Source organism: Schistocerca americana, chromosome 5 (assembly GCF_021461395.2).
Source record: "Schistocerca americana isolate TAMUIC-IGC-003095 chromosome 5, iqSchAmer2.1, whole genome shotgun sequence".
In the NCBI taxonomy this organism is placed as follows: domain Eukaryota; kingdom Metazoa; phylum Arthropoda; class Insecta; order Orthoptera; family Acrididae; genus Schistocerca; species Schistocerca americana.
The window spans coordinates 65,576,672-65,600,792 of record NC_060123.1 but is presented as its reverse complement, the minus strand read 5'-3'; the positions used below and the strand labels follow the sequence as shown (position 1 = coordinate 65,600,792).

Sequence of the window (24,121 nt, the reverse complement as noted above, 5' to 3'; positions counted from 1 at the left end):
TTTGTCAATGTTTGGAGTAATGTTTTAACTAACTGCTCACTTAAAAAGCTGAAGCTTTGAGTACAAGTCTCAGTCAATTCCTGAGCATTTATTATCCACTTCTTAACACAATTTTCTTTGCGGTATATAATGAGTTAGTACTTGTGACATTTCCATGGTATATATTAATCATGATTTTTGCGTAAAAAGACTATGGAATCTGAAAAATGACCATTACTGTTTACAACATTTATTTCTGCTGTCTAGAATTAGTTGTGATCCAGTGAAACTTTACGATATTTCTTGTGTACTAGTCTTGGGAATGTTGTAACATCAAGTTGAACACATATATTTCAAAACGACACAACACGTATAAGTCACAGAGCAAGTTGACAAGCAATACATGTGAAAACGGTAACATTCAAATGAGCACTGAGTCCAAGTCTAGCGGCCGCTGCCTGGCTGGCCGCTCTGGTGGCACAGCTGCTGTATGGCTGGCAGACAGCGCCGCACGTAGAGGACGCGCGTAATTGCGCGGCGGCACTTTGATCGGCGAGTCACAACACTTTTCCCCCCTTTGAAATTGTTGCACTGGTCTTGATGGAGGTGGCCTGGAGATAGCTAATGTCCATAGGCATTATTTGACTGGCCGTAAAGTATCGAGGAGGAGGCTTCCCGTACGGACGGAAGTGTCCCCGATGATAACGGGTCGAGATGACAGGAGACGTAGGGGTCGAATCTGCTGGGCCCCCGTGCACCAATCTGCCCATTGCGGCAAGTCCAGTTGATATAACAGGAGACATGGGCGATGTGTCGGCATCTGTAGGAGGAGGAGGCGAGGAGATTGGCTCTGACAGAGGATGGTCATCCGGTTCCTGCATGGGCACGTCTGCTGGTGGCATCCGTTCTTGTGCTGGCACTGCGATGACTGTGAGAGGGCTGCGTTGTGAGTATTGAGAGATGCCAAGATCCCGAGCGTCAGGTAGAGCCGAGGTGGTGTAGCGGCATTCGGAACAGGCGTTGGCGGCACACGAGGCCGAAGCTGGTCCGAATGATGCACTGTAACACCTGTGTCCGTCTGGATTTCATACAGGTGTCGGCCACGGTGTCGTAAGATGCGGCCCAGACTCGATTTTAACCGCCTGCCATATCCTCGTACCCAGACAAGGTCGTCAGCGGTGAACCGGCCAATTGAAGGCAGGTGGAAGGCCGCAGAAGATGAAGTAGCGTGCGGGGCTGTCGGCCATGTAAGAACTCAGTCGGGCTGTGGTCGCCCATGGGGGTGAAACGGTAAGACGCCAGAAACTGGAGAAGCACATCATCAGCAACAGAAGAAGTCAGAAGCTTCCGCATCTGAGCCTTAAATGTGCGGACCAGTCGCTCAGCCTCACTGTTTGATTGTGGATGGAACGGCGGGGTCGTGACATGCATAATGCCGTGCTGAGCACAAAAATCCGCAAATTCGGAAGAGGCAAATTGCAGACCATTATCAGTAACAAGAGTAGAGGGGAGGTCTTCCAAAGAAAAAATGCGGGCGAGAGCACTTGTGATTGCCGCGGTGGTAGGCGACGTGCAACGGACAATGAAAGGAAAGTTAGAGTAGGCGTCAATTACGAGGAGCCAATAAGTACCTAAAAAGGGTCCCATGAAGTCAGCATGAATAAGCTCCCAGGGCTTCTCAGGCAAAGGCCACGGTGATGCACAAGGGCCGCAGGCAGCGACCATGTGTGCAATTTCAGAGTCGATGCCAGGCCAGTACACATGACGGCGCGCCAGAGATTTTGTGCGAGACGCACCCTAGTGCCCTTGGTGAAGGAGGTGCAAGACCGAAGCACGCAAAGACGCAGGTACCACAACACGCGGCGAAGCATTGTCAGTGGAAAGGAGGATAACACCACCCCTAGCCATGAGGCAGTAGCGCAAAGCGTAGTAGTTCTGCAACGGATCAGAAGTCTTAGCGGATGGGCGATCTGGCCAACCCTTCTGAATACAGCGTAAAACCCGGGAGAGGGTAGGGTCACAACCCGTAGCAGCCGCCAGCCGGTCCTCGGTGATGGTGAACCTGTCTACAACCCACTGCTCGGCAACATCCAGGTGGAAACACAGGCATGGGGCCTGTTTCAGCGTAGTCTTCAATTTCTGGAAAGCCGCATCGCATGACGCGGACCAGTGAAAGGGTACGTTTTTATGCAACAGGCGATGCAACAGCTGAGCCACCGAAGCAGCAGACGGTAAAAACTTGTGATAGTATGCTATTTTCCCCAAGAAGGCCTGCAGTTCCTTAACAGGTGTAGGGCGAGGAAGGGCATCGATTGCAGCGACAGTATGCTGAAGCAGACGAACACCATCGTGAGAGAGTTGAAACCCCAAGTACGTGATATATGCCTGAAAAAATTTTGATTTTTGAAGATTACTCTACAGACCGGCAGTCTGTAAGACATGAAAAAGTGTGCAGAGATTTTGAAGATGTTCATCAGTGGTGGAGCCAGTGACAACAATGTCGTCCTGATAATTTATACACCTAGGGACAGTGAGCAATAATTGTTCCAAGAATCGCCGAAAGAGAGCAGCGGCCCTGGCAACCCCGAATGGCAATCGTTGGTATTGATAGAGGCTGAAAGGCGTGTTAAGGACCAGAAACTGCCGGGAAGCAGTGTCGAGAGGAAGTTGATGATAAGCTTCTGACAGGTCAATTTTAGAAAAATACTGGCCTCCAGCAAGTTTAGTGAACAATTCTGCAGGTCGAGGCATAGGGTAAGTGTCGATAAGGCATTGAGCATTTACAGTGGCTTTGAAATCGCTGCAGAGACGAATATTACCATTTGGCTTAGCAACGACAGGAAAGGACCACTCACTGGAAGTGACAGGAAGCAAGACCCCTGAAGCAGTGAGATTATCCAGCTCCCGTTTGAGCTGATCATGAAGGGCCACAGGAATGGACGGAGCCCGAAAAAACTTAGGCCGAGCAGTGGGTTTGAGCATGATATGAGCTTCAAAGTCATTTGAACCCAGGAGAAAAAAGGGATGAAAATGTCGTCGACAAGGAATTCAATTGAGCATAAGGAATTGCATCAGAGACAGACACTTGAGATGCAGCGAACAGTTGAAACTAGCCAGTACTGTGGAATTAAACATTTAGTTTAAATACATTGACTGCCTCTGCGGAAAAGGTTAATAAAAGTCAAATGTTTTTAGCAAACAGACAAAAATAACTTCATTGTTCTGCAAGGCGATTAATGCTTGACTGTCAGAAAGGTGGAAATAAAATTAAATCTGAAACTAATGACAAATTTCAGCCTTCCGTAATTATGTGAATGCGTTTTAATTCACTTGATAGCTCCTGGCCACAGATATCCGTTAAGTTTTCATTTGACGTGAGAGTAAACAAAGGGGAAACAGCAAAATCACCAAATGTAAACACGGGTCATGTGGAGACTACCCAATATATCTCTGCACATCAGCCCCGGATCTACGACATTTGCGAACCGGGTCAATACTAAAAAGAATACAATTTTCAAAATATGTTCATCTTGTAGCGCACAAAGTCTGAAACATAAAACAAATGTATTCGAGGAAATGTAAGGCATATTATTTGGTCTTAAGTATGCCAAAGTGCAGTGCCACGCCTCTTCATAAAGCATTTTTCTACCGCACGTCCAAACTATATTCAGGAGAGTGGAAACTGAAATGTCCTATGGTGCTTCTCCTGCCCCCAGTCCACCGGTTTGACAGCCTGCCCCTCTTTAAAAAATCTCACAATTAATAGTGGATGGGATTATTTGTAATCGAGAGAACAAGAACTCTTCAGAAAATCTGAACTCTTTATTGCCTACTAGTTAATAACTTGCTGTTTTGTGTGACATAAAATTAAGTATAGGATATATAAAACCAATACTAACAAGGGATAAGCAAGAAATTACACATTTCTTCAAACCTTAGCTCGTAGCATTTTTTTCTCTCTAATCTTGCTACAGCTTTACATGGCGTGCTTTCCTTTCTGCGAAAGAATTACCTCATCAAAGTTCGTCAAACGTTTTGCTACATGAAAAATGAAATGTCATTATCTATACTCAAGCCTGGTGTGGTTTCTCGATCTGATTACGTCTATTTTACCACTGTCTGCTGGATAAAACAAAATAGGCCGTTCTAATTCGGCAGCAGTTTAGTAACACAACCAAATAAACGAGACTGTTTTGGCACAAATGGCCATTTTTATAACACGACAGAATATAATCCACGAAGTACCAGTATCACATGCCTATTAGGCCTACTACAAGCAAAAAGCTTTATGTGAGGAAATAGTTTTACATTTCATTCATATGCACCAGCTTCTCAAGCATGAGATCGAAAAGTAGTATTACGAAATTTTTATATAAATTTGGAATCGTCTTATTCTTCCATAATTTGTGTGATGTCCCCATTTCTTCTCCTTCCTCGTTCTAACAAACAATCTTGTCATCACCAATTCTGTAGCTATTCCTGCCACTACCAAAATTTCTTCGCCAGTTAACTTCACTAACCCTGCCAGAATCACAGGTTTAGTTATCCCGCGATTATTTTCCGGTTAGGCGTTATTACGTGTTCGAGCAACACGTTTTCCACATTACTTCCAGAATAGAACTTACGCGGCTGCCAGCTGGGGACTGTACTACTGGTCCTTACTAGTGTAGCAATCTGGCCAAAAATTTTCTGTCAAAATTTCATTTTCTTGGATACACCAAGAAGATAATATGTAATCTTTCTCACCTGTTATTCCTGTCAGCCATTTATTTCCATTCTGGTAGTCTGAATCTATGGATTTTGCTAGTAACTGTAACAATGCTGATCATTCGCAAACCCAATCAACCACATAATCGGATATCGATTTGAATTCATCCGTTCGGCTTTACTCCGCTCAGCTCGTATAGCCCCGTCACCTTTTGTCTGCAGAAAGTTTATTTCTAGATGCGACAAGGATTCTCCTGACCAGATATCACGTACACTATGCATGCATTCATTCAAAAGTCAACTTATAATTCATTCAGAAATCAACTTAAAATGTGTTCAAAAACGTTCAAAAACCAACAGGGAAGCGTTTCAAAATCATGTGAATAATCGATAGACAAACGTGCGCTAGGTGCTAGGAGCTTTGTGAAACAAGTTTTTTTCCTCAAGAATATGAATTTGGCGCCCCCTTTCCCCGGTAGCATCTAGCTGCTTGCTGCGACTGCTTGCACAGCCAACAGCCATATTCCTGTAGCCAGAAGCGGGAGAATCTACTACTCAAATGTGGCTCAATTGTGCATGCGCATGAGCCCGCTCGTAACTACTAAAACAAATCGAATGTAAACAGTTGCGACTTAATGCTCATTGGAGGCAATTTGTTGTTAAGAAGCATTGCATAGTCTTCCTAAAGCCTTTGACACATTTTCAATTGGCAGACGCTTGCATGATCAGTGTGCGTCATTGTTGTATTTGGCGCATTTGCTTTGAAATTTAAGTTATTTTCGTTTTTCTCTCTCTTTTATGTTTTATTGTTGAAGTATTATTCTGCTGTAGCGGGATATAGTAATATCCTTTGTTAGAGTATCAGTTCTTACCAGTCAAAATTACAAAAATTTAACTGAAAACTAAAACAATGAAAAATTCCCAGGATTCTAAAAATATCCCGGGTTTTTCCCGGTTTTCTCCCAGATGAAAAAATTCCCGGGTTTTTCGCGGATCTCCTGGTTGTCCCGGTTTGTATACACCCTGTAATATAACTATCTGAGGGCACTTGTTGATGTATTGTCAATACTAGAAATATTGATGAGCACTACTGATGGACCTCAAAATATTCTCAGTATTGTCAATACATACTGAACGTGTGAGGTCAAATATTGAATTTTTTCAGTTTGCCATTGTGTATATCATACCACAAATTGAATTTTTGAGGAGTTTTGAACACAAAGGAATTTTAATAGGGCTATGCTTGGGTAATCATTGTGTATGACACTTTAGAATGGTCAATGGAGGACCCTCTATGACATTGCCTAATTCATTAATTTAAAAATGTAGTATAGATTATGTTACATGGCAGTTCTGAAAAACGTTGCTATTTCAAAAAATACGTCATACCTCTGCAATGACTAGTAACAGTCTGCGAAATGCATGTCAGTTTCATCAAATCCATAAGGCACAGGCTGTGAAGCAGTCATTGAAATGAAGGATGTTATGTTGGGCAGTGTGCTCAGCAACAGGGTGGTGCAGTTGTTTCTTGGCCACAGTTTTGTCGGCGGCCATTCATGCAGACAGACAGCGTGATAGTTGTCATGCCCAATGGCGCACAGTGGCTGCAGATTAGCTTGTAGATTACATGATTGGTTTCACAGGTAGCCCTGCCTTTGATGAGATATGTGATGTTTGTAATCGGACTGGAGTCGGTGGTGGTGGGAGTATGTATGGGACAGTTCTTGAGTCTAGGTCTATTACAGGGATATGAGGCAAGGGGTTGGGAGCAGGGGTTGTGTAGGGATGCACAAGTATATTTTGTAGGTTCGGTAGACAGTGGAGTACCATGTGGGAGGGGTGGGAAGGACAGTGGGCAGGACATTTCTCATTTCAGGGCACTACAAAAGATAGTCAAAAGTATTTCTTTGTGAAATTGTTTCAATAGAATTTCTTCAGTATACTATTTCACTTTGATTTTTTTCTGAAATTCCACAATTTCTCTTACACCAAAGAAACAAAAAATGTGATATCAACATAGACAAAGGTGTGTTTTCATCTTCCAAAGACCCAGTTAATCATGGAAATAATTTCCATTATAGAAAAAAGAGGAGGTTAGGATTTTCAAGTTCTTCTGACAATGACGTCATTGAAGACAAAGCACATGCTCAGACTGAAAGGCAAGAGAAACTAAAAACAGCTATGTTCCTTTCAAAAGAACCACTCCCGCAGTTGCCTTAAGTGAATTAGGGAAATAAAAAGAAACCTAACTCCGGACTGAGCGGCATGTATCAGAACCTCACTTCTCCCACATACAAGTCCATGTCTTAACCAGTGTACTGTCTCGATCACAGTTATTTATTGAAAAAGAAGGCCATAAACATTCTGAAAATGCTTACAACCCTAATATAAAACTAATATAACAAGTCTTTCTGCCAAGATTAAGCTACAAGAACAACTCACGGATGGAAAGTTATTTTATGCAACTGTTGCCATTTTCATTTTGATTAAAATTACTAATATTCATTGTCAAACAATGGGAAATTTAGGATACGAAAACAAAAATATTATGAAAAGGACAGATTACTACTCACCAATTAGAGCAGATGGTGAGTCACAGACAGGCACAACAGAAAGACTGCTACACATTTAAGCTTTCAGCCAAAAGACCTTCTTCTAAAGTAGAAAACAAACACACACACACACACACACACACACACACACATTAACAAAAACATAACTCACACACACATGAATACTGTCTCTGGCTGCTGACTTGTGAAAATAAAATAACATATATTATTAAAAAAAAGAAAATATTCACAAAATACTTAGTGTCAATGACTAACATACCAGCGGTGTTGTGGCTAAAGCCTTGGCACTCTTTAGCCATGCTCCCAAAAGAAATGCCTCACTGGAACCCAACAGTGTGTCCAAATCACCCAGCAAACTGAGGAAATCTTCAGCATTTTTCCTGAAAGGTACCAGACTAACTATAGAATCGCTGATAATAATGTAGAACAATTTTTCACATTTTACATAAGAATAATCACTTACTGAAATGCTTGTACATCACCAGTAAAATACCCATTCCTGAAGCGTCTGTATAATCCACTTCCCAGCACTTGTAGGTACTGTCTAGTGACATCAACAACATCATGCTTGTAACATGAAGAGTTATTAAATTCCTCTGATGCTAAGAGTAGTTTATCCCATGCAAGAACAACCTCGGAAATATTGTACCATACCTGCAAATTCCACAATTCATATATAATCAATATTCTTAGCTATTTATGAACTAATTCTAGAGAAGAGAAACATATATAACAAAAATTCTGGAGCTGCTGAATCTCTGTAATGTATGACAGTAAAGAATTTTCACTACTTCTATAATGGTTTCAGTGCCAGATGTGTGTGTGTGTGTGTGTGTGTGTGTGTGTGTGTGTGTGTGTGTGTTTTAGCTTTATAAAGAAGAGCTTTGTGCAGGTAGTTATTGCCCCTCTTATGACATACTTATAATACTTTTTTAAGCAACTGCTATGCAAATATGGGAAAATAAAAGTTACTTTCAAAAGACGTCCCTAAAGTGTTTGATATATATAAGTCTAGCAAGAAAGTGGAAAATTAACACGAAAGATATTTACTATTTCTCAAATTTTACTTAATTTTTGAGTCAGCAGTTTCTTACAGTTTTGCAAGCCATGCCATACTATTTCTATTAAAGTCTGAATTATTAATGCAGCTTACTAGACTCCTATTTTTCTGAAACATTCCAAGACATGAGCAGCAAAATGCCAACATGCTGAAGCAGTACATGCAGCTTGAAATACTTACACGGTCACTGCCCACAGGTGCAGTACTGCAGCAAAAACAGACAAACTTTAAAGAAAAAAAGTGTTAAATAACTACCATTAGCACAATCTCCACGAGAAGAACTGAAAAGTATTAAGCTGGAATGATACCAGTACTTACGTTGCGAAGCCCAGAGACCACGAATATACACACCCACAACTGTTACATGCACTATACGAAATATTGTAATATACACCCACATGCAAAAAAATCTCAAAACAAGGTGGTCCTGTATTATCGTTATGTATAGAAAATCATATTAAATGAATCCATCATGAGGGGAAAGAACACAATAACAAATCCATAACATGTCTGCAAGATGCAGCATTAATTATATTATCCAGAATGAATTAAGAATGCCCTCTTTTCAAAGACCATCATGAATTAAAATAACAATGGCAATAAGTTGGTATGCACATTTTCAATTTTCAGAAGTGCACTAGAAGTAGTAAGATTGTACTGCAAGCAAAGTAAGTCTCTGTGCATAAACAAACTAAACTCCACACTCCTTCCATAAATGAGCTTATGACCATGTTTATGTTCAAACTTTAGTTGTGAATCATTCAACCAGTAGTCGAAGGTTATCAAGCATATAAGTTCCATTAAGTCCTTGACATTTTTTCTCTACAATAAAAACGAGTTGTCAGTCCTTGGATTAGACTAATATTTCATTGAGAACTGACTGGAAATAACAATAACTTTTATTGAATATAATTTCCTCACAGATAAACACCAGATGCAAAGATATTAATGTATTACATTAACAGAAACAAATCTATTAAACTTCATTGGGGAACACTAGGTATTAATTTATTGTTTGTGGATCACTCTCCATCCAGTGTTGCAACCTGCCCACCATTAAATTTTCAATCGTCATAAACTTGGTCAGATATCTGACAGGAATAAATTTTCTTTACAAACAGGCAATTTAGCAATAAATCAAAGCTTGTTTTGAAGATAATTTCCAAGAATGATTGCCCACTGAACGCATCTGTACGTAACGATATACACTCCTGGAAATGGAAAAAAGAACACATTGACACCGGTGTGTCAGACCCACCATACTTGCTCTGGACACTGCGAGAGGGCTGTACAAGCAATGATCACACGCACGGCACAGCGGACACACCAGGAACCGCGGTGTTGGCCGTCGAATGGCGCTAGCTGCGCAGCATTTGTGCACCGCCGCCGTCAGTGTCAGCCAGTTTGCCGTGGCATACGGAGCTCCATCGCAGTCTTTAACACTGGTAGCATGCCGCGACACCGTGGACGTGAACCGTATGTGCAGTTGACGGACTTTGAGCGAGGGCGTATAGTGGGCATGCGGGAGGCCGGGTGGACGTACCGCCGAATTGCTCAACACGTGGGGCGTGAGGTCTCCACAGTACATCGATGTTGTCGCCAGTGGTCGGCGGAAGGTGCACGTGCCCGTCGACCTGGGACCGGACCGCAGCGACGCACGGATGCACGCCAAGACCGTAGGATCCTACGCAGTGCCGTAGGGGACCGCACCGCCACTTCCCAGCAAATTAGGGACACTGTTGCTCCTGGGGTATCGGCGAGGACCATTCGCAACCGTCTCCATGAAGCTGGGCTACGGTCCCGCACACCATTAGGCCGTCTTCCGCTCACGCCCCAACATCGTGCAGCCCGCCTCCAGTGGTGTCACGACAGGCGTGAATGGATGGACGAATGGAGACGTGTCATCTTCAGCGATGAGAGTCGCTTCTGCCTTGGTGCCAATGATGGTCATATGTGTGTTTGGCGCCGTGCAGGTGAGCGCCACAATTAGGACTGCATACGACCGAGGCACACAGGGCCAACACCCGGCATCATTGTGTGGGGAGCGATCTCCTACACTGGCCGTACACCACTGGTGATCGTCGAGGGGACACTGAATAGTGCACGGTACATCCAAACCGTCATCGAACCCATCGTTCTACCATTCCTAGACCGGCAAGGGAACTTGCTGTTCCAACAGGACAATGCACGTCCGCATGTATCCCGTGCCACCCAACGTGCTCTAGAAGGTGTAAGTCAACTACCCTGGCCAACAAGATCTCCGGATCTGTCCCCCATTGAGCATGTTTGGGACTGGATGAAGCGTCGTCTCACGCGGTCTGCACGTCCAGCACGAACGCTGGTCCAACTGAGGCGCCAGGTGGAAATGGCATGGCAAGCCTTTCCACAGGACTACATCCAGCATCTCTACGATCGTCTCCATGGGAGAATAGCAGCCTGCATTGCTCCGAAAGGTGGATATACACTGTACTAGTGCCGACATTGTGCATGCTCTGTTGCCTGTGTCTATGTGCCTGTGGTTCTGTCAGTGTGATCATGTGATGTATCTGACCCCAGGAATGTGTCAATAAAGTTTCCCCTTCCTGGGACAATGAATTCACGGTGTTCTTATTTCAATTTCCAGGAGTGTATATTGAACATGCAACTCTATGTCAACCACACAACTCTATGTCAACTACATAACTCTAGAGGCATAAATTAAGGTAAACGTTTAGCATGTTGCTGGGGAAACACAGTTTATTGTGAATAGCAATGAGAGAAATCATGGCAGTTTTGGGTGCCGATACACTCACATGGCAAAATCTAAATCCTCCGTTACATAATGTGTAAAGTGGTTTGAAATTTTGTTGGGTATTCAGATAGCTTCCAAATGATGATAGCAGGAATTGTGTAGAATGTCATGGACTCCACTCTATGAAACTTTGCTAGAAAGCTGTGGATGCTGATTTTCCTTTCCAACTGTACTGCATCCAGTGTCACAAAAGAACGTCTATAATAAAGAACACATCATTTTCACAGTTCCAAGTTATCCATCGAGAAAAGCATCATTTTAGGCTTATGTTGGATAAGAGACTATATACTACAAATGACAGCTTCTGAAACACAACTGTCCACAAACACCATGTGTGACTACTGTGGTTTCTTCAGAGAAGTCTACTACGTTTTAGTCACGAATGAGAGTGGTTCAATCACTAGCCAAAACAAGGTTGTTGAAATAGGTGACTCACATATAGCTACTGGAAAATACCAAAGAGGATGACCACTGAAAAATGAAGGTGAACATATTTGTGGGTATTTGACAGCATTGAGAGAGAATCCCACAAGTGCTTTACAGTTCAAGTTTATTGGGGGGGGGGTCTCCGATAAGGCACTTTTTATTGCCAGGCACAAAAGTGATAATGGCTTTAAGTCATACACACCTTTAAAAAAAGTAAGCTTTCAACACGAATTTGTGAATCATTCTGCTGAATCTGTGTTAATGGACAATCCATCTGACCACAGACAGAACATCAAACACTTGTGGAAATCTGTTAAGTCGTCAATAAAAAGAGAGGGACATCCAGGAGTCAGGGACAAGGGACGTCCAGGAGACAGGGACAAATTCTAGCTCTTACAATACCTTTATTTCCACAACTTAGGTTGCATGTAAAAAAGACCCTTCTGATACTCTCCCAATATTTCTGACTGACATAGCAGGAGTGTACCCTGGTTATGGGAAAAAAGGATTGCTGCCGGCAGCTTACACAACATGAAGAATAGTGTATGAAGAAGATGTGGCTGACAAGTAAAGTTACTACTTTCCTTTGTAATTAATTGTAACTTAGTAAACATTTGTCTTTTGTCATTGCTATAATGAATATATATAGGGGCTCACACAGTCGATAAGCAATCATTCCTGGAAATTACTGTTTTGAAAGTATAGAAGCACCAAATCAAACTGGTTACCTCTACACATGGCACCAAGGATACCATCCATGAACAGCACAAGCTGGTTTTTGCACACACAGTGTGTTTTAAACCACTGCTGACTTCCGTGCAGAAGGCTATTTTTCCAGGAAGTCATTATGTTTCACTTGACACAATGTTCCTAGGATTCTGATAAACATATATGCGAGTGGTATAAGATGGTAGTTCTTTGGATAAATTCCACTTCCTTTTTTGTAGGTGGGTTTCACCTGCCCTCTTTTCTAATTACTTAGAACACGTCTGTGTTCAAGGACCTACTTAGATTAGATTAAATTAGATTAATACTAGTTCTATGGATCATGAATACAATATTTCGTAATGATGTGGAACGAGTCAAATTTTCCAATACATGACACAATTAAGTTAATTTAACAACATAATTAAGTTAATATAACAACTTTTTTTTTTATTTTTTTAGAATTTTTTTTAATTTATATCTAAAAATTCCTCTATGGAGTAGAAGGAGTTGTATTTCAGAAATTCTTTTAATTTCTTCTTAAATACTTGTTGGTTATCTGTCAGACTTTTGATACTATTTGGTAAGTGACCAAAGACTTTAGTGGCAGTGTAATTCACCCCTTTCTGTGCCAAAGTTAGATTTAATCTTGAATAGTGAAGATCATCCTTTCTCCTAGTATTGTAGTTATGCACACTGCTATTACTTTCGAATTGGGTTTGGTTGTTAATAACAAATTTCATAAGAGAGTATATATACTGAGAAGCTACTGTGAATATCCCTAGATCCTTATATAAATGTCTGCAGGATGATCTTGGGTGGACTCCAGCTATTATTCTGATTACACGCTTTTGTGCAATAAATACTTTATTCCTCAGTGATGAATTACCCCAAAATATGATGCCATATGCAAGCAATGAGTGAAAACAGGCGTAGTAAGCTAATTTACTAAGATGTTTATCACCAAAATTTGCTATGACCCTTATTGCATAAGTAGCTGAACTCAAACGTTTCAGCAGATCAGATCATCAATGTGTTTCTTCCAATTTAATCTCTCATCAATGGACATACCTAAAAATTTTGAATATTCTACCTTAGCTATATGCTTCTGATTAAGGTCTATATTTATTAATGGCGTCATACCATTTACTGTATGGAACTGTATGTACTGTGTCTTATCAAAATTCAGTGAGAGTCCGTTTACAAGAAACCACTTAGTAATTTTCTGAAAGACATTATTGACAATTTCATCAGTTAATTCTTGTTTGTCAGGTGTGATTACTATACTTGTATCATCAGCAAAGAGAACTAACTTTGCCTCTTCATGAATATAGAATGGCAAGTCATTAATATATATTAAGAACAACAAAGGACCCAAGACCGACCCTTGTGGAGCCCCATTCTTGATAGTTTCCCAATTTGAGGAATGTGCTGATCTTTGCATATTAGGAGAACTACTTATTTCAACTTTCTGCACTCTTCCAGTTAGGTACGAATTAAACCATTTGTGCACTGTCCCACTCATGCCACAATACTTGAGCTTGTCTAGCAGAATTTCATGATTTACACAATCAAAAGCCTTTGAGAGATCACAAAAAATCCCAATGGGTGGTGTTCGGTTATTCAGATCATTCAAAATTTGATTGGTGAAAGCATATATAGCATTTTCTGTCGAAAAACCTTTCTGGAAACCCAACTGACATTTTGTTAGTACCTCATTTTTACAGATATGTGAAGCTACTCTTCAATACATTACTTTCTCAAAAATTTTGGATAAAGCTGTTAGAAGGGAGATTGGAAGGTAATTGTTGACATCAGATCCATCCCCTTTTTTATGCAGAGGTATAACAATAGCATATTTCAGTCTATCAGGGAAAATGCCCTGTTCCAGAGAGCTATTACACAGGTGGCTGAGAATCTTACTTATCTGTTGAGAGCAAGCTTTTAGTATTTTGCTGGAAATGCCATCAATTCCATGTGAGTTTTTGCTTTTAAGCAAGTTTATTATTTTCCTAATTTCAGAGGGAGAAGTGCGTGAGATTTCAATTGTATCAAATTGCATAGGTATGGCCTCTTCCATTAACAGCCTAGCATCTTCGAATGAACACGTGGATCCTACTATATCCACAACATTTAGAAAATGATTATTAAAAATATTTTCAACTTCTGACTTTTTGTTTGATAGTTTCTGGGTCACTACTCTTTCTTGCTATCAGATACATTTCCCTTTTCCGGTTACAAGACATTTTTGTACCCTTAGTAAGCCATAGTTTGTTACATGGTTTCTTACGAGTATATTTAACTATTTTCTTGGGGAGTTATAATCAAAAATGGAACTAACACACTGGTAAATTCTGTATAGAGGCTGACTGTTTTGGAGCCTTGTTGAGATTTAGTGATTTGCAGTGCTTTTTAAAAGCACCAGTACTGATTTTTATGCCAATCACCTTTCCTGACATATGGAACTTGAATGGTGGCAACATTTCTTGATTTTTCATGATGCGACTTTTAAAGAAAGAATTCTATCATTTTGGCTTTTGTTTTGCTATTTTTTATGTTATTTTCTGTCTCATCCATTTCTGGACACATTTTTGGGTCACAGACAGTTACAACACGTAACCAAAATTTCTAGGAATATGACATCATTCCAGTGATAACATTTACTGTGGCAGTTACTGATGGCTTCAAGCATTTTGTTACGGAGAGTAAAGGCTGTTCTCTTAATTTTTGTCTGCGGCATGGTTATCAATTTTGGAGCAACTATGGCTTCCTCTTCAGGCACTTTAACAATGTTATTGATGTGATAAACTGTGGCATCCTCTAGTACAGCATCTAAAAGCTTATTGATGAGCTAGTTAGTTGGAGGTTCTGTGGGCCATTTTACATGATCGACCATAATTATGTGAAATGACTCATTTTACACTCACACTGCGAATTAATTTGTACATATAGTTAACACACATTTCAGCAATAGAAATTCTTCAACAAGATACATATAAAGGGTATACCATAACATTAATATTAACAAAACATACATGTGGTGGTATATCACATCTATTGCAATGCGAAAGAGCCTGAATATGATGCTGTAGTTGCTTTGAAACTGATAGCAAATAAATAGAAAACAATAAACACAGCTAAGTGGTAGAACAATAGCCTTTCATCTCCCTAGCAAAATATTTAAAGCTGACATTCCCAATTTCCATTGCCATGGAAACAACAAGAAAATTTCAAATATTGTTCTTGATGTAGCCACGTGATTTTCAATTAACATCTGTGTATCTTTGGATTCATGCTTTGGATTGTACTTATGGTGCCTTAGGCACTGCTTCTTACAAAGTTCCTCAATATTATTAGTACACCAACTTGATATCTACCATCTTCAATCATTACAAAAAGGACCTATTTTTCTTGAGCTTGACTGCCTATTTGTTTGAATCTTAACCCCAGCCCTTTATTATCTAACATAATAATACAAATTGTTTGCTATACGCATAAAAAATGAGTCCTACAAATGTGAGTTTCAGTTCAGTTCACGTATCCACTAACACTGACAGAAATGTAGGTGACCATTTAGTGCAGCAAAATTGTTGTAATGTTCACAGTTGGTGCAAGCCCAGATATGCAGGTGAGCTAATTCAGGTGTGAAGTTGAAAGCAGAACTCTCTATAGACAACAGCCAGATTGATCAAAGTAAAAATCTGTAAACAAGGCACAGTGTCAACACAACACTACAATGGTGCATAACCGTATGCTTCATAAGTATATGTGAACTACTGGTGGTCTAGTGTACAATTGTTCACTAAGTGCAGTACTTTACTCTTGATGACCTCTGCTAGTGATGGGCTCACATGCAGGACACCTCATTCCAATAAAACAGTCTATGCTATGACTGTTTAGATGATTCCATTTCTGAATCATTGCTCGATGGGGATATGGCGAGTTCCTTTAATGATGTTGCAGCACAGAATACAAAGGGGCAGAAACTTTAAAAATTTTATTAAAACCCTCTCACACTACAAAGGCAAATTCAAGTCACGCCAGAGACAGAGTCAGAAGAATGAGGCAAGCTAGAATGTCACAAATGGGTCAGGCCAACAGCACTGCACAGAGTACAGATGCACTTGCAGCAGGAAGTAGACTGCGACAGGAAACCAAAGGAAGGGAGACAAGCATATTTATTAGCTAATAAGACACATTGCAAGAGACATTCTCTCTTTCATAAGAGCACATACTGAGGGACCGACACAGCAGTTAACGGCCTCTTGCTGAATATAGCAAATAAGGAGGACACATTTAATAATTACAAACAGAGCTTTGCATCACAGCCTCATGCTAGCTCCTTTTAAATACTCCAGATCTTGTCATGAGTTGATCATTGTGATTGATGGCATTCACAATAATAGCACATGATTCCATGACTGCAATACTGTACTGATTCTACGTCCTAAATGCTCCAGCACAGTCTATGGACTAGCCAAAGATGTACTCAAGATGATGGACTTCACCTGATGAACTTCAAGTTGCTCGCTATCAACCATCTACTGATGGAGGAGCTGACATCTTCTGATAACACCACATTGCAGAGCACTGCCAGTACCAAACTACAATGCAGAAGCCAGCAACAAGGCCTCGTGGGATCTACGTTCCTGTTCAACGTTCAGACACCTTTGGGTGCTAAAACCTACCGACCACATGACTACTGATACCAGGTACATCACGGATGTATCATCAAGGGTCATCGTAGAATTTGGAGCGAGACCAAGAATGCTCCAGCAGTCAGTGCAAGAACCACTTCGCACTGGGTAATAGAAGAGATTGCTCACCAGCAGTCCGCCACAACGCCAGTGTTACTGACATCTTCTCCTGGGCATGGAAACGCTGAGGTGACTCAATGGATGTCAGATAGAATCCAACCTGCAGCTGAATGGGCAACAGCCCAGGCTGGTGTGGAAGAACGGCGACTTGTAAACATTGTGAATAAATATCTTAAGTCAAATAATGTTTTACTAGTGTTAAAAACACTTCACAGGTACCCAACAGCTATCCTGACTTCAAAGTTATCTGTGTCTGAGGAATGAATAATCTTCTCCTCATTCATTCACTGAATATTTAAACCTCTGCAGCTTATTTTTCTGGTCTTTTGTACTTCAGTATACAATTTTGCTACAACCGCATTGTAACCAATGATCTCAGTGTCCGTGTCAACATCCTCATACAGATCTTATCTGGCTGCTGCCACAGATCTGGTATATTTTAATCTTAGTGTATGGTTCTGACCCTCTACTCCTAGTAATTTTCAACAAAAACTTTGTGTGTGTTTATAGGAAATTGTATCTCAACAAACAACGTGAACCTGTAACTTTCTCAATAATTAATTCAGTTGTTATCAAATGAATTCAAAACATACATACAGAGAATCTCCCAGAAATTATCAGTTACTTCTGCAGAAGCATTTGGCGGCTGACAGGAAGGTTCCAACAACAAATTAGTTTCTTATTCTTGTCGTCTAAGCCATTACAAATGAAGATTCAACTCCTACTTCACTTCATTTGCATTTCTTATCTGCTACTACAAATACATCAGCTCCCAAACCATGGAACTTGTATTTTTGCTACATACTTACATTTGTTGACTATTATCAGTTTCTAGTCATAGCAAAGTCTCAATGCTTAGTATTATTTGGGCTCCACAGCTTTTCGATAGTGCTTCAAACTTTGACTCTTCGTTGCAGGTGCTTCTCCATCTGATCACTAAAATCATGGTATTTTCACCTCTTCTGAAGCCCTCTGCAGAATTATTTGTTCTGACTGCATGGAGATATTCTATTCTAGGTGAGCTGTGTACCCATTCCACGCACAGCCATTCTCTAGTGTGTAAAACAGCCCAGATTCATTTAGGGAGACCCGCACCCCTCTATCACATGGAACAAATTTAGGAAGTAATAATCTATGTTGCCAGAGAGCAGCCAAAGTTTCTGGCTCTGCCTTTACACTTAGCTCCAAATCAGAGGTCTGTGGTTTGTTTTAGAAACAATGATACAGATTGTGAGGTTTGTCAAAATACCACAAGACACGGCTAATTTGTTTTCACATTCTCACAGACCAAAGAACCACAGTTTTAATCTTTAACAAGTTCATACAAGCTGTGAAACACAGAATAAAGAAGTTGATCATAATCACCAGGTGTGGCAGTAAGTTGTGTACATCACAGATCTTTCTTGCCTAACATGCTGCCCTCATTAATTTACGTTGTTCATAACAAGAGGTTGTAAGGAGTTTTTGTTACAAATTTTCAATACTTTGATATCTGAAAGAAATTCTAGTGGGGTGAATGCAAGTGTAAGGAGAGTATTTTTATTTTATTTTTTGTTCTGGTGAGATTTTGTATTTTTTTCCAGAATAAATTTCAGTCATCAGTTGCAAATAAATTTTATCACGTTTCATCAGTTTTGATAAATTAAGTTGTCATTTTCAGAGGCTTATTATTAGTTTAGCTGACAACAATACCTTCTTCATAGAAGGATAATGCCATTATATGTCCAGAAATTTACATAATTATTATATGTGATTTATTTTATACACTGACTGACAGTTTACAATAAGAGATACAAAGATGTGATTCAGTTATTATAAATTGGCAGTTAATGTTTAAAATAATCACATACAATAAGTATGTAAATTTCTGGACATATCATGGCATTATCCTTCTATGAAGAAGATATCGTTGTCTGCTAAACTAATACAAAGATTCTGAAGATAACAAATTACTTTGTCAAAACCGGTAAAGCATAATAAACTTTATCTGCAACTGATGCCTCAAATTTATCCTGAAAAAATAATACTGCAGTTGCTGAAAATTATACCACAAATAAAATAAGAGACTTGTACTGGTTTGGTGGAGAGTTTTCTTCCCCATAGGTTACATAGCAGGCAGGATACGACATGGCAGAGCCACTCTTTAAGAAAATTCCCAATGCATAAAGCTGGTCAAGAATGAGAAGTAGTGAAGACATTAAAAGGAGCTGAGTTGGGGCATTTGGAACCTCAGTTGGAGATGTTGTATACATTAGTTATAGGCCATATCAGATCACCTAGAAGCTCAATTGAGAAGTCTCCAAAGTGAGAATGTTAATTTCACTAATAAAAAGGGAAGATCTGTGAAGTTCAAACAGGAAAAATAGTAAGTAAAGTAAAAAAAACCTGAAGATTCTCTATGTCAATATAAGTGGTAAACACATTACGCATGGAATGGAAAGCACTGTAATCTACACAATGCCATTTGGCGGTGGATTTTCGAATCAAAGATTTATAGTGACAATGGGAGAAGAAAGTGACATGACATTTGATCAGTTTAATTTGATTCAATGATTTCAGCACCTGGATGACATTTTATAAGACAGCACACACTCAGATGTTCACAGAGGGGACTTAGTTAAATTAAGAGTTGACACAATCACATATCTTAGGAAGGTTATCTTGGTTCTCCTGCTAAAACCAGCTTTATTTCACAATTACTGCCCTAACAAGAGAAATAATAGTTAATGAGGTTGTTTCAAATGGTGATCACTAGTTTCAGCATAATAATGGTGACTGAGCACCTCAGCTGTGAATTAAATTACTTGAAGAAATACAGCAGCTCTCTCTCTCTTTCTCTGTCTATTTCTATCTATCTATCTATCTGGTGGCTAAGACACATTCCCCTTCATCATTTGGCTTAGCACAATTACACAGCTGAATGAATTTTATTTTGACTGCTGATGCAGACCCTTACGAAATAACAAAATCATGATTTTTGGCCACCTTGTTACTGAGTCATTTATTAACATCAAAATTGCTTTTAGGAGATACTTGTTTCCCCCCCCCCCCCCTCCCCACACACACACACACACACACACACACACACACACACACACACACACACACACAAGCACTGTTCAAACTGATCACAGTTTCAGTACAGCATTCGACATATTTTCAACTTGCCTGCTTGCTTGCTTTGGTCAGAAAGTTATGGTTTTTTCAGGCATCCAGAAATAAAAATACTTAAAAAGAGATGGACCTGATCAAACTGTCATAAGCCTGCATGTATTTCATACATATTTAACTCCATTCTATAACAATATGTCATTTTACTCTTCTTCCTAGAATTTGGACAATTTTTTTTAAAGTTCTTCTGCATATTTTTCATAATAAAATATAGATCTTCTATCTTTACACAGAGACAGAAAAGAAAAGTTCTACTTTCTATTAAAATTCCAACAGTACATTTCAAATATAATGCTCATTGATGATCTATGAAATTTTGTACTCAAATTCCTCAAAGTGCTACAAATTTCAGCAGAAAAGTCAACAATTTATATGAACAAATTACTGCCTATTTTGCATAATTAAATAACTTCAAATACAGACTTTACTTACAGGCTCACTCAAGAAAAATGATGGTGAGACGGAGATGATGCTTTGTCCACGCATAGAGTAACCTGTTGTGCAGTTATACACCGATCCCTGATGCATTGTGAAGTAAGAAGAGCAATGTATGCATAAGTATAGTGTATCAATTACAACATACAATAACGAAATGAAGTTCTGAAACAGTTGTGATTACAAAAATAGAGATGGAATGAAAGTATTATATTAAAAATTTACATATTTGAGCAGCATCATATCTTAAACATAAATTCTGTGGTTTTGGTCACTGCATTTACAGATGGTATCATATTTTTATTGTATTAAAATTCTTCTTTATCAAAGTTAATTGAAGGAAATAAATAGCATGGAATATGATGAACCTTATGTTATCAAGACCCAGTAAAGTGAAATAAAAATAGCTGTAGGCACACTTCTTTGTACTGACAACAGACCAAATATTGCAGATACCATAAATCATCTATAAAACCAACAGAATAAAACAGCAAGGACATGAATTTGCAGGATTTCCACCAAAATTCTTTAGCAAGTACTGTATGTCCTAAAAAAAGAGCAATGGCTGTAATTTCCACTTTCTAGAAATGCATAAGCAATGTAAAACAGAAAAAGCAAATAAATAGCAGAAAAATAAAACATAAAACATTCTACAGTGATGCCCTAATAGGTGGTCACAGCACACTGAATGAAAGACTACTTTAGTAATTTGATTTAGCAAAACAATGAATATGTAAAAGGAGTTGTGTGAGAGAACGCACACAGACTGATTGTGTTGTGGTTTGAATAGACAAGAAATATTAGCACCCCTGGCTCACTAGCACAGGAAAAGAATTAACACACATTACATTGTAAAGAGACTATTGTTACCTTGGAAAAAACAGGCACTAAATGTGACTAATTAACTGTCTGAGAGCAGAAAATTCTGGACAGAAATGTGCGGAGCCATACTGAGCTGATTCTACATGCTTGGCTAACCGGCTAAAAGTGCACCAGCCCAGATGTGTGGTTATTTTATGCAGGACAATGCAAGATCACACATCACCAACACTTCTCTGTCAGCAATACAGAATGTTTTTGATAATCTTTGGGAAATGTTAAAAGACAAGGTGTATGCAACCAATCCCCACCACTCAAAGAGATGGATGATAGGGTTCACCCAGTCACTTCCCTGATTTCGGCAGCCAAAATTCGTCAAGTGTTTGGTAATGTGTTCACGAAATGTCAAGCTGCTATTAGCACAGAGGGACATCATTTTGAGCACCTACTGCAAATAAAGGTAAGTTTAAGTTAATCAGATGGCAACACTGTTTATGGTTAATTCAGTGGAAGCACACGAGCAGCCGACTACCAGTGGCGCCCGGCGGGTGTGGTGGCAGCAGCCAGGGCCATGCTGTGCAACCCATGGGCCCCTCCCAGGTACCTTTTGAGAGACAATCTGTATAATACTTCTTAAATACATTACAGAGGTAAAAAAGTACTGAGTACAACAAATTAAATGTATCTTTGAAGTAAATAAATAACAAATTGTGTAACTTTTTAAGAAGTAAAACAAAATCCATGTCTTATTGTTTAAGGTACCTAACATACATATCTTTTAGTATTATTTGATTGGATAGATAAAAAATCTACTCACCAAGTGGCGGAAGAACACACAAACACACACACTAAAGACTGTTGTGATTGGCAAGCTTTCAAAGCTATTGGCTCCTTCTTCTGGCAAAAGTGTTGAAGGGGAAGGAAGAAGGGTGAAGGAAAAGGACTGGAGAGATCTAGGAAAAGGGGTAGATTTTGGGAAAGTCACCCATAAGCCCAGGTCAGGGGAGACTTACCGTACAGGATGAGAAGGATGCAGTCCCCAACAATCAGTCTTTCCTTCTCATCCTGTACAGTAAGTTTCCCCCGACCAGCGGTTCTGGGTGACTTTCCCAAAATCTACCTCTTTTCCTACACCTCTCCAGTCCTTTCCCTTCACCCTTCTTCATTCCCCTTCAACCCTTCCGCCCGAAGAAGGAGCCACTGGCTCCAAAAGCTTGCCAATCAGAGCAGTCTTTTATGTGTGTGTGTTTTGCCTCTACTTGGTGAGTAGATTTTTTATCTATCCAATTAAATAATTTTATCAATAATTCATTGTTTTCGTTGTTATATATTTTAGTATGATGTATAGTAGAGAACATATTTTATTCACTCCTCATAAATTATTAATAGTTTATAAATTATTAACTGTAATTGATTGTTGAAAAGACATTCCTTTTCAAGAATTATGTTTTACTGTAATTTTACTTTTCATTTCCTTGCTTTGAGCAAAGCAAAGCCATTGATTATGTCATTGAAAAATTTAAGAGCCATGTGGTATTCTATCAACAGGATAGCTGAATTTGAGTCTGCTTCACCTTTACTTGACCTCAAGTACCTGTTTTGTCACTTTCAGTTTTCTGAAGCTGCTGTCACTGGAACTATCATAAATATCCTCAAAGCCATTTTGATGTTTGGATAAGCATCTTGTAACCCATACTTTGAAAATGGAGGGGAATATCCATTAAAATATCAAAATGAGAAGCTGCATCAGTGCTCCTCTCAGCTGTTTCAACTGCAATTTGAAAGCCGCTATTTTGTTAACTAGATCAGTTATATTGATATTTCTACATCTCATCTATACTCTGCAAACTACTGTGAAGTGCAATGCAATCCCATTGTACCAGTAATTAACATTTCTTCCTGTTCCATTCACATATGGAGTACAAGAAGAATGACAGTTTGAATGCCTCTGAGTGTGCAGTAATTATTCAAATTTTATCCTCATAATCCCTATGTGAATGACATGTAGGGGTTTTTAGTATATTCCTAGTCATCAATAACAGCCAGTTCTTGAAACTTTGTTAATAGACTTTCTTGAGATACTTTATGTTTATATTCAATAGTCTTCCAGTTCAGTTCCTTCAGTATCCTTATGAAACTCACGGATGGATCAAACAAACCTGTTACCATTCGTGCTGCCCTTCTCTGCATGCCCTAAATATCCCCTGTTAGTCCTATGGTATGAGTCTCACACATCTGAGCAATATTCCAGAACCAGCCGCACAGGTGATATGTAAGCTATCTTGTATGTAGACTGAGTGTGCTTTCCCAGTATTCCACCTATATACTGAAGTGTACCAGCTGCTTTACCACAACTGAGCCTATGGCATCATTTCATTTCATATCCTTACAAGGTATTACGCCCAGGTATTTGTATGAGTTGGCTGATTCCAATAGTGACTCACTGATATTATAGTCACAGGATACAATGGCTTCTTCATTTTGTGAAGTGCACAATTTTACATTTCTGAACATTTATAGCAAGTTGGCAGTCTTCACACCACTTTGAAATCTTATCAAGATTTGACTGAATATTTATGAAGATTCTTTCAGACAGTACTTCATTATAGACAACTGAAACATCTGCAAAAAGTCTGAG

At 39.6% G+C, this 24,121-nt stretch overlaps 1 protein-coding gene across 5 annotated transcripts in view; it reads right to left on the bottom strand.

Annotated features, from left to right (window-relative positions):
- LOC124615485 (alpha-N-acetylglucosaminidase) overlaps positions 1-24,121 on the bottom strand; it is a 372,979-nt gene that overhangs the window by 87,554 nt on the left and 261,304 nt on the right. For 3 of the 5 annotated variants that reach the window (XM_047143421.1, XM_047143420.1, XM_047143419.1), the window contains exons 13-15: positions 20,662-20,748; positions 7,723-7,913; positions 7,519-7,639 (exon numbers count right to left, since the gene is read on the bottom strand). In XM_047143421.1, the coding sequence (XP_046999377.1) occupies positions 7,519-7,639; positions 7,723-7,913; positions 20,662-20,748 (399 nt within the window). The remainder of the gene's footprint in view (positions 1-7,518; positions 7,640-7,722; positions 7,914-20,661; positions 20,749-24,121) is intronic. The other 2 variants (XM_047143422.1, XM_047143418.1) reach the window with 1 other exon arrangement.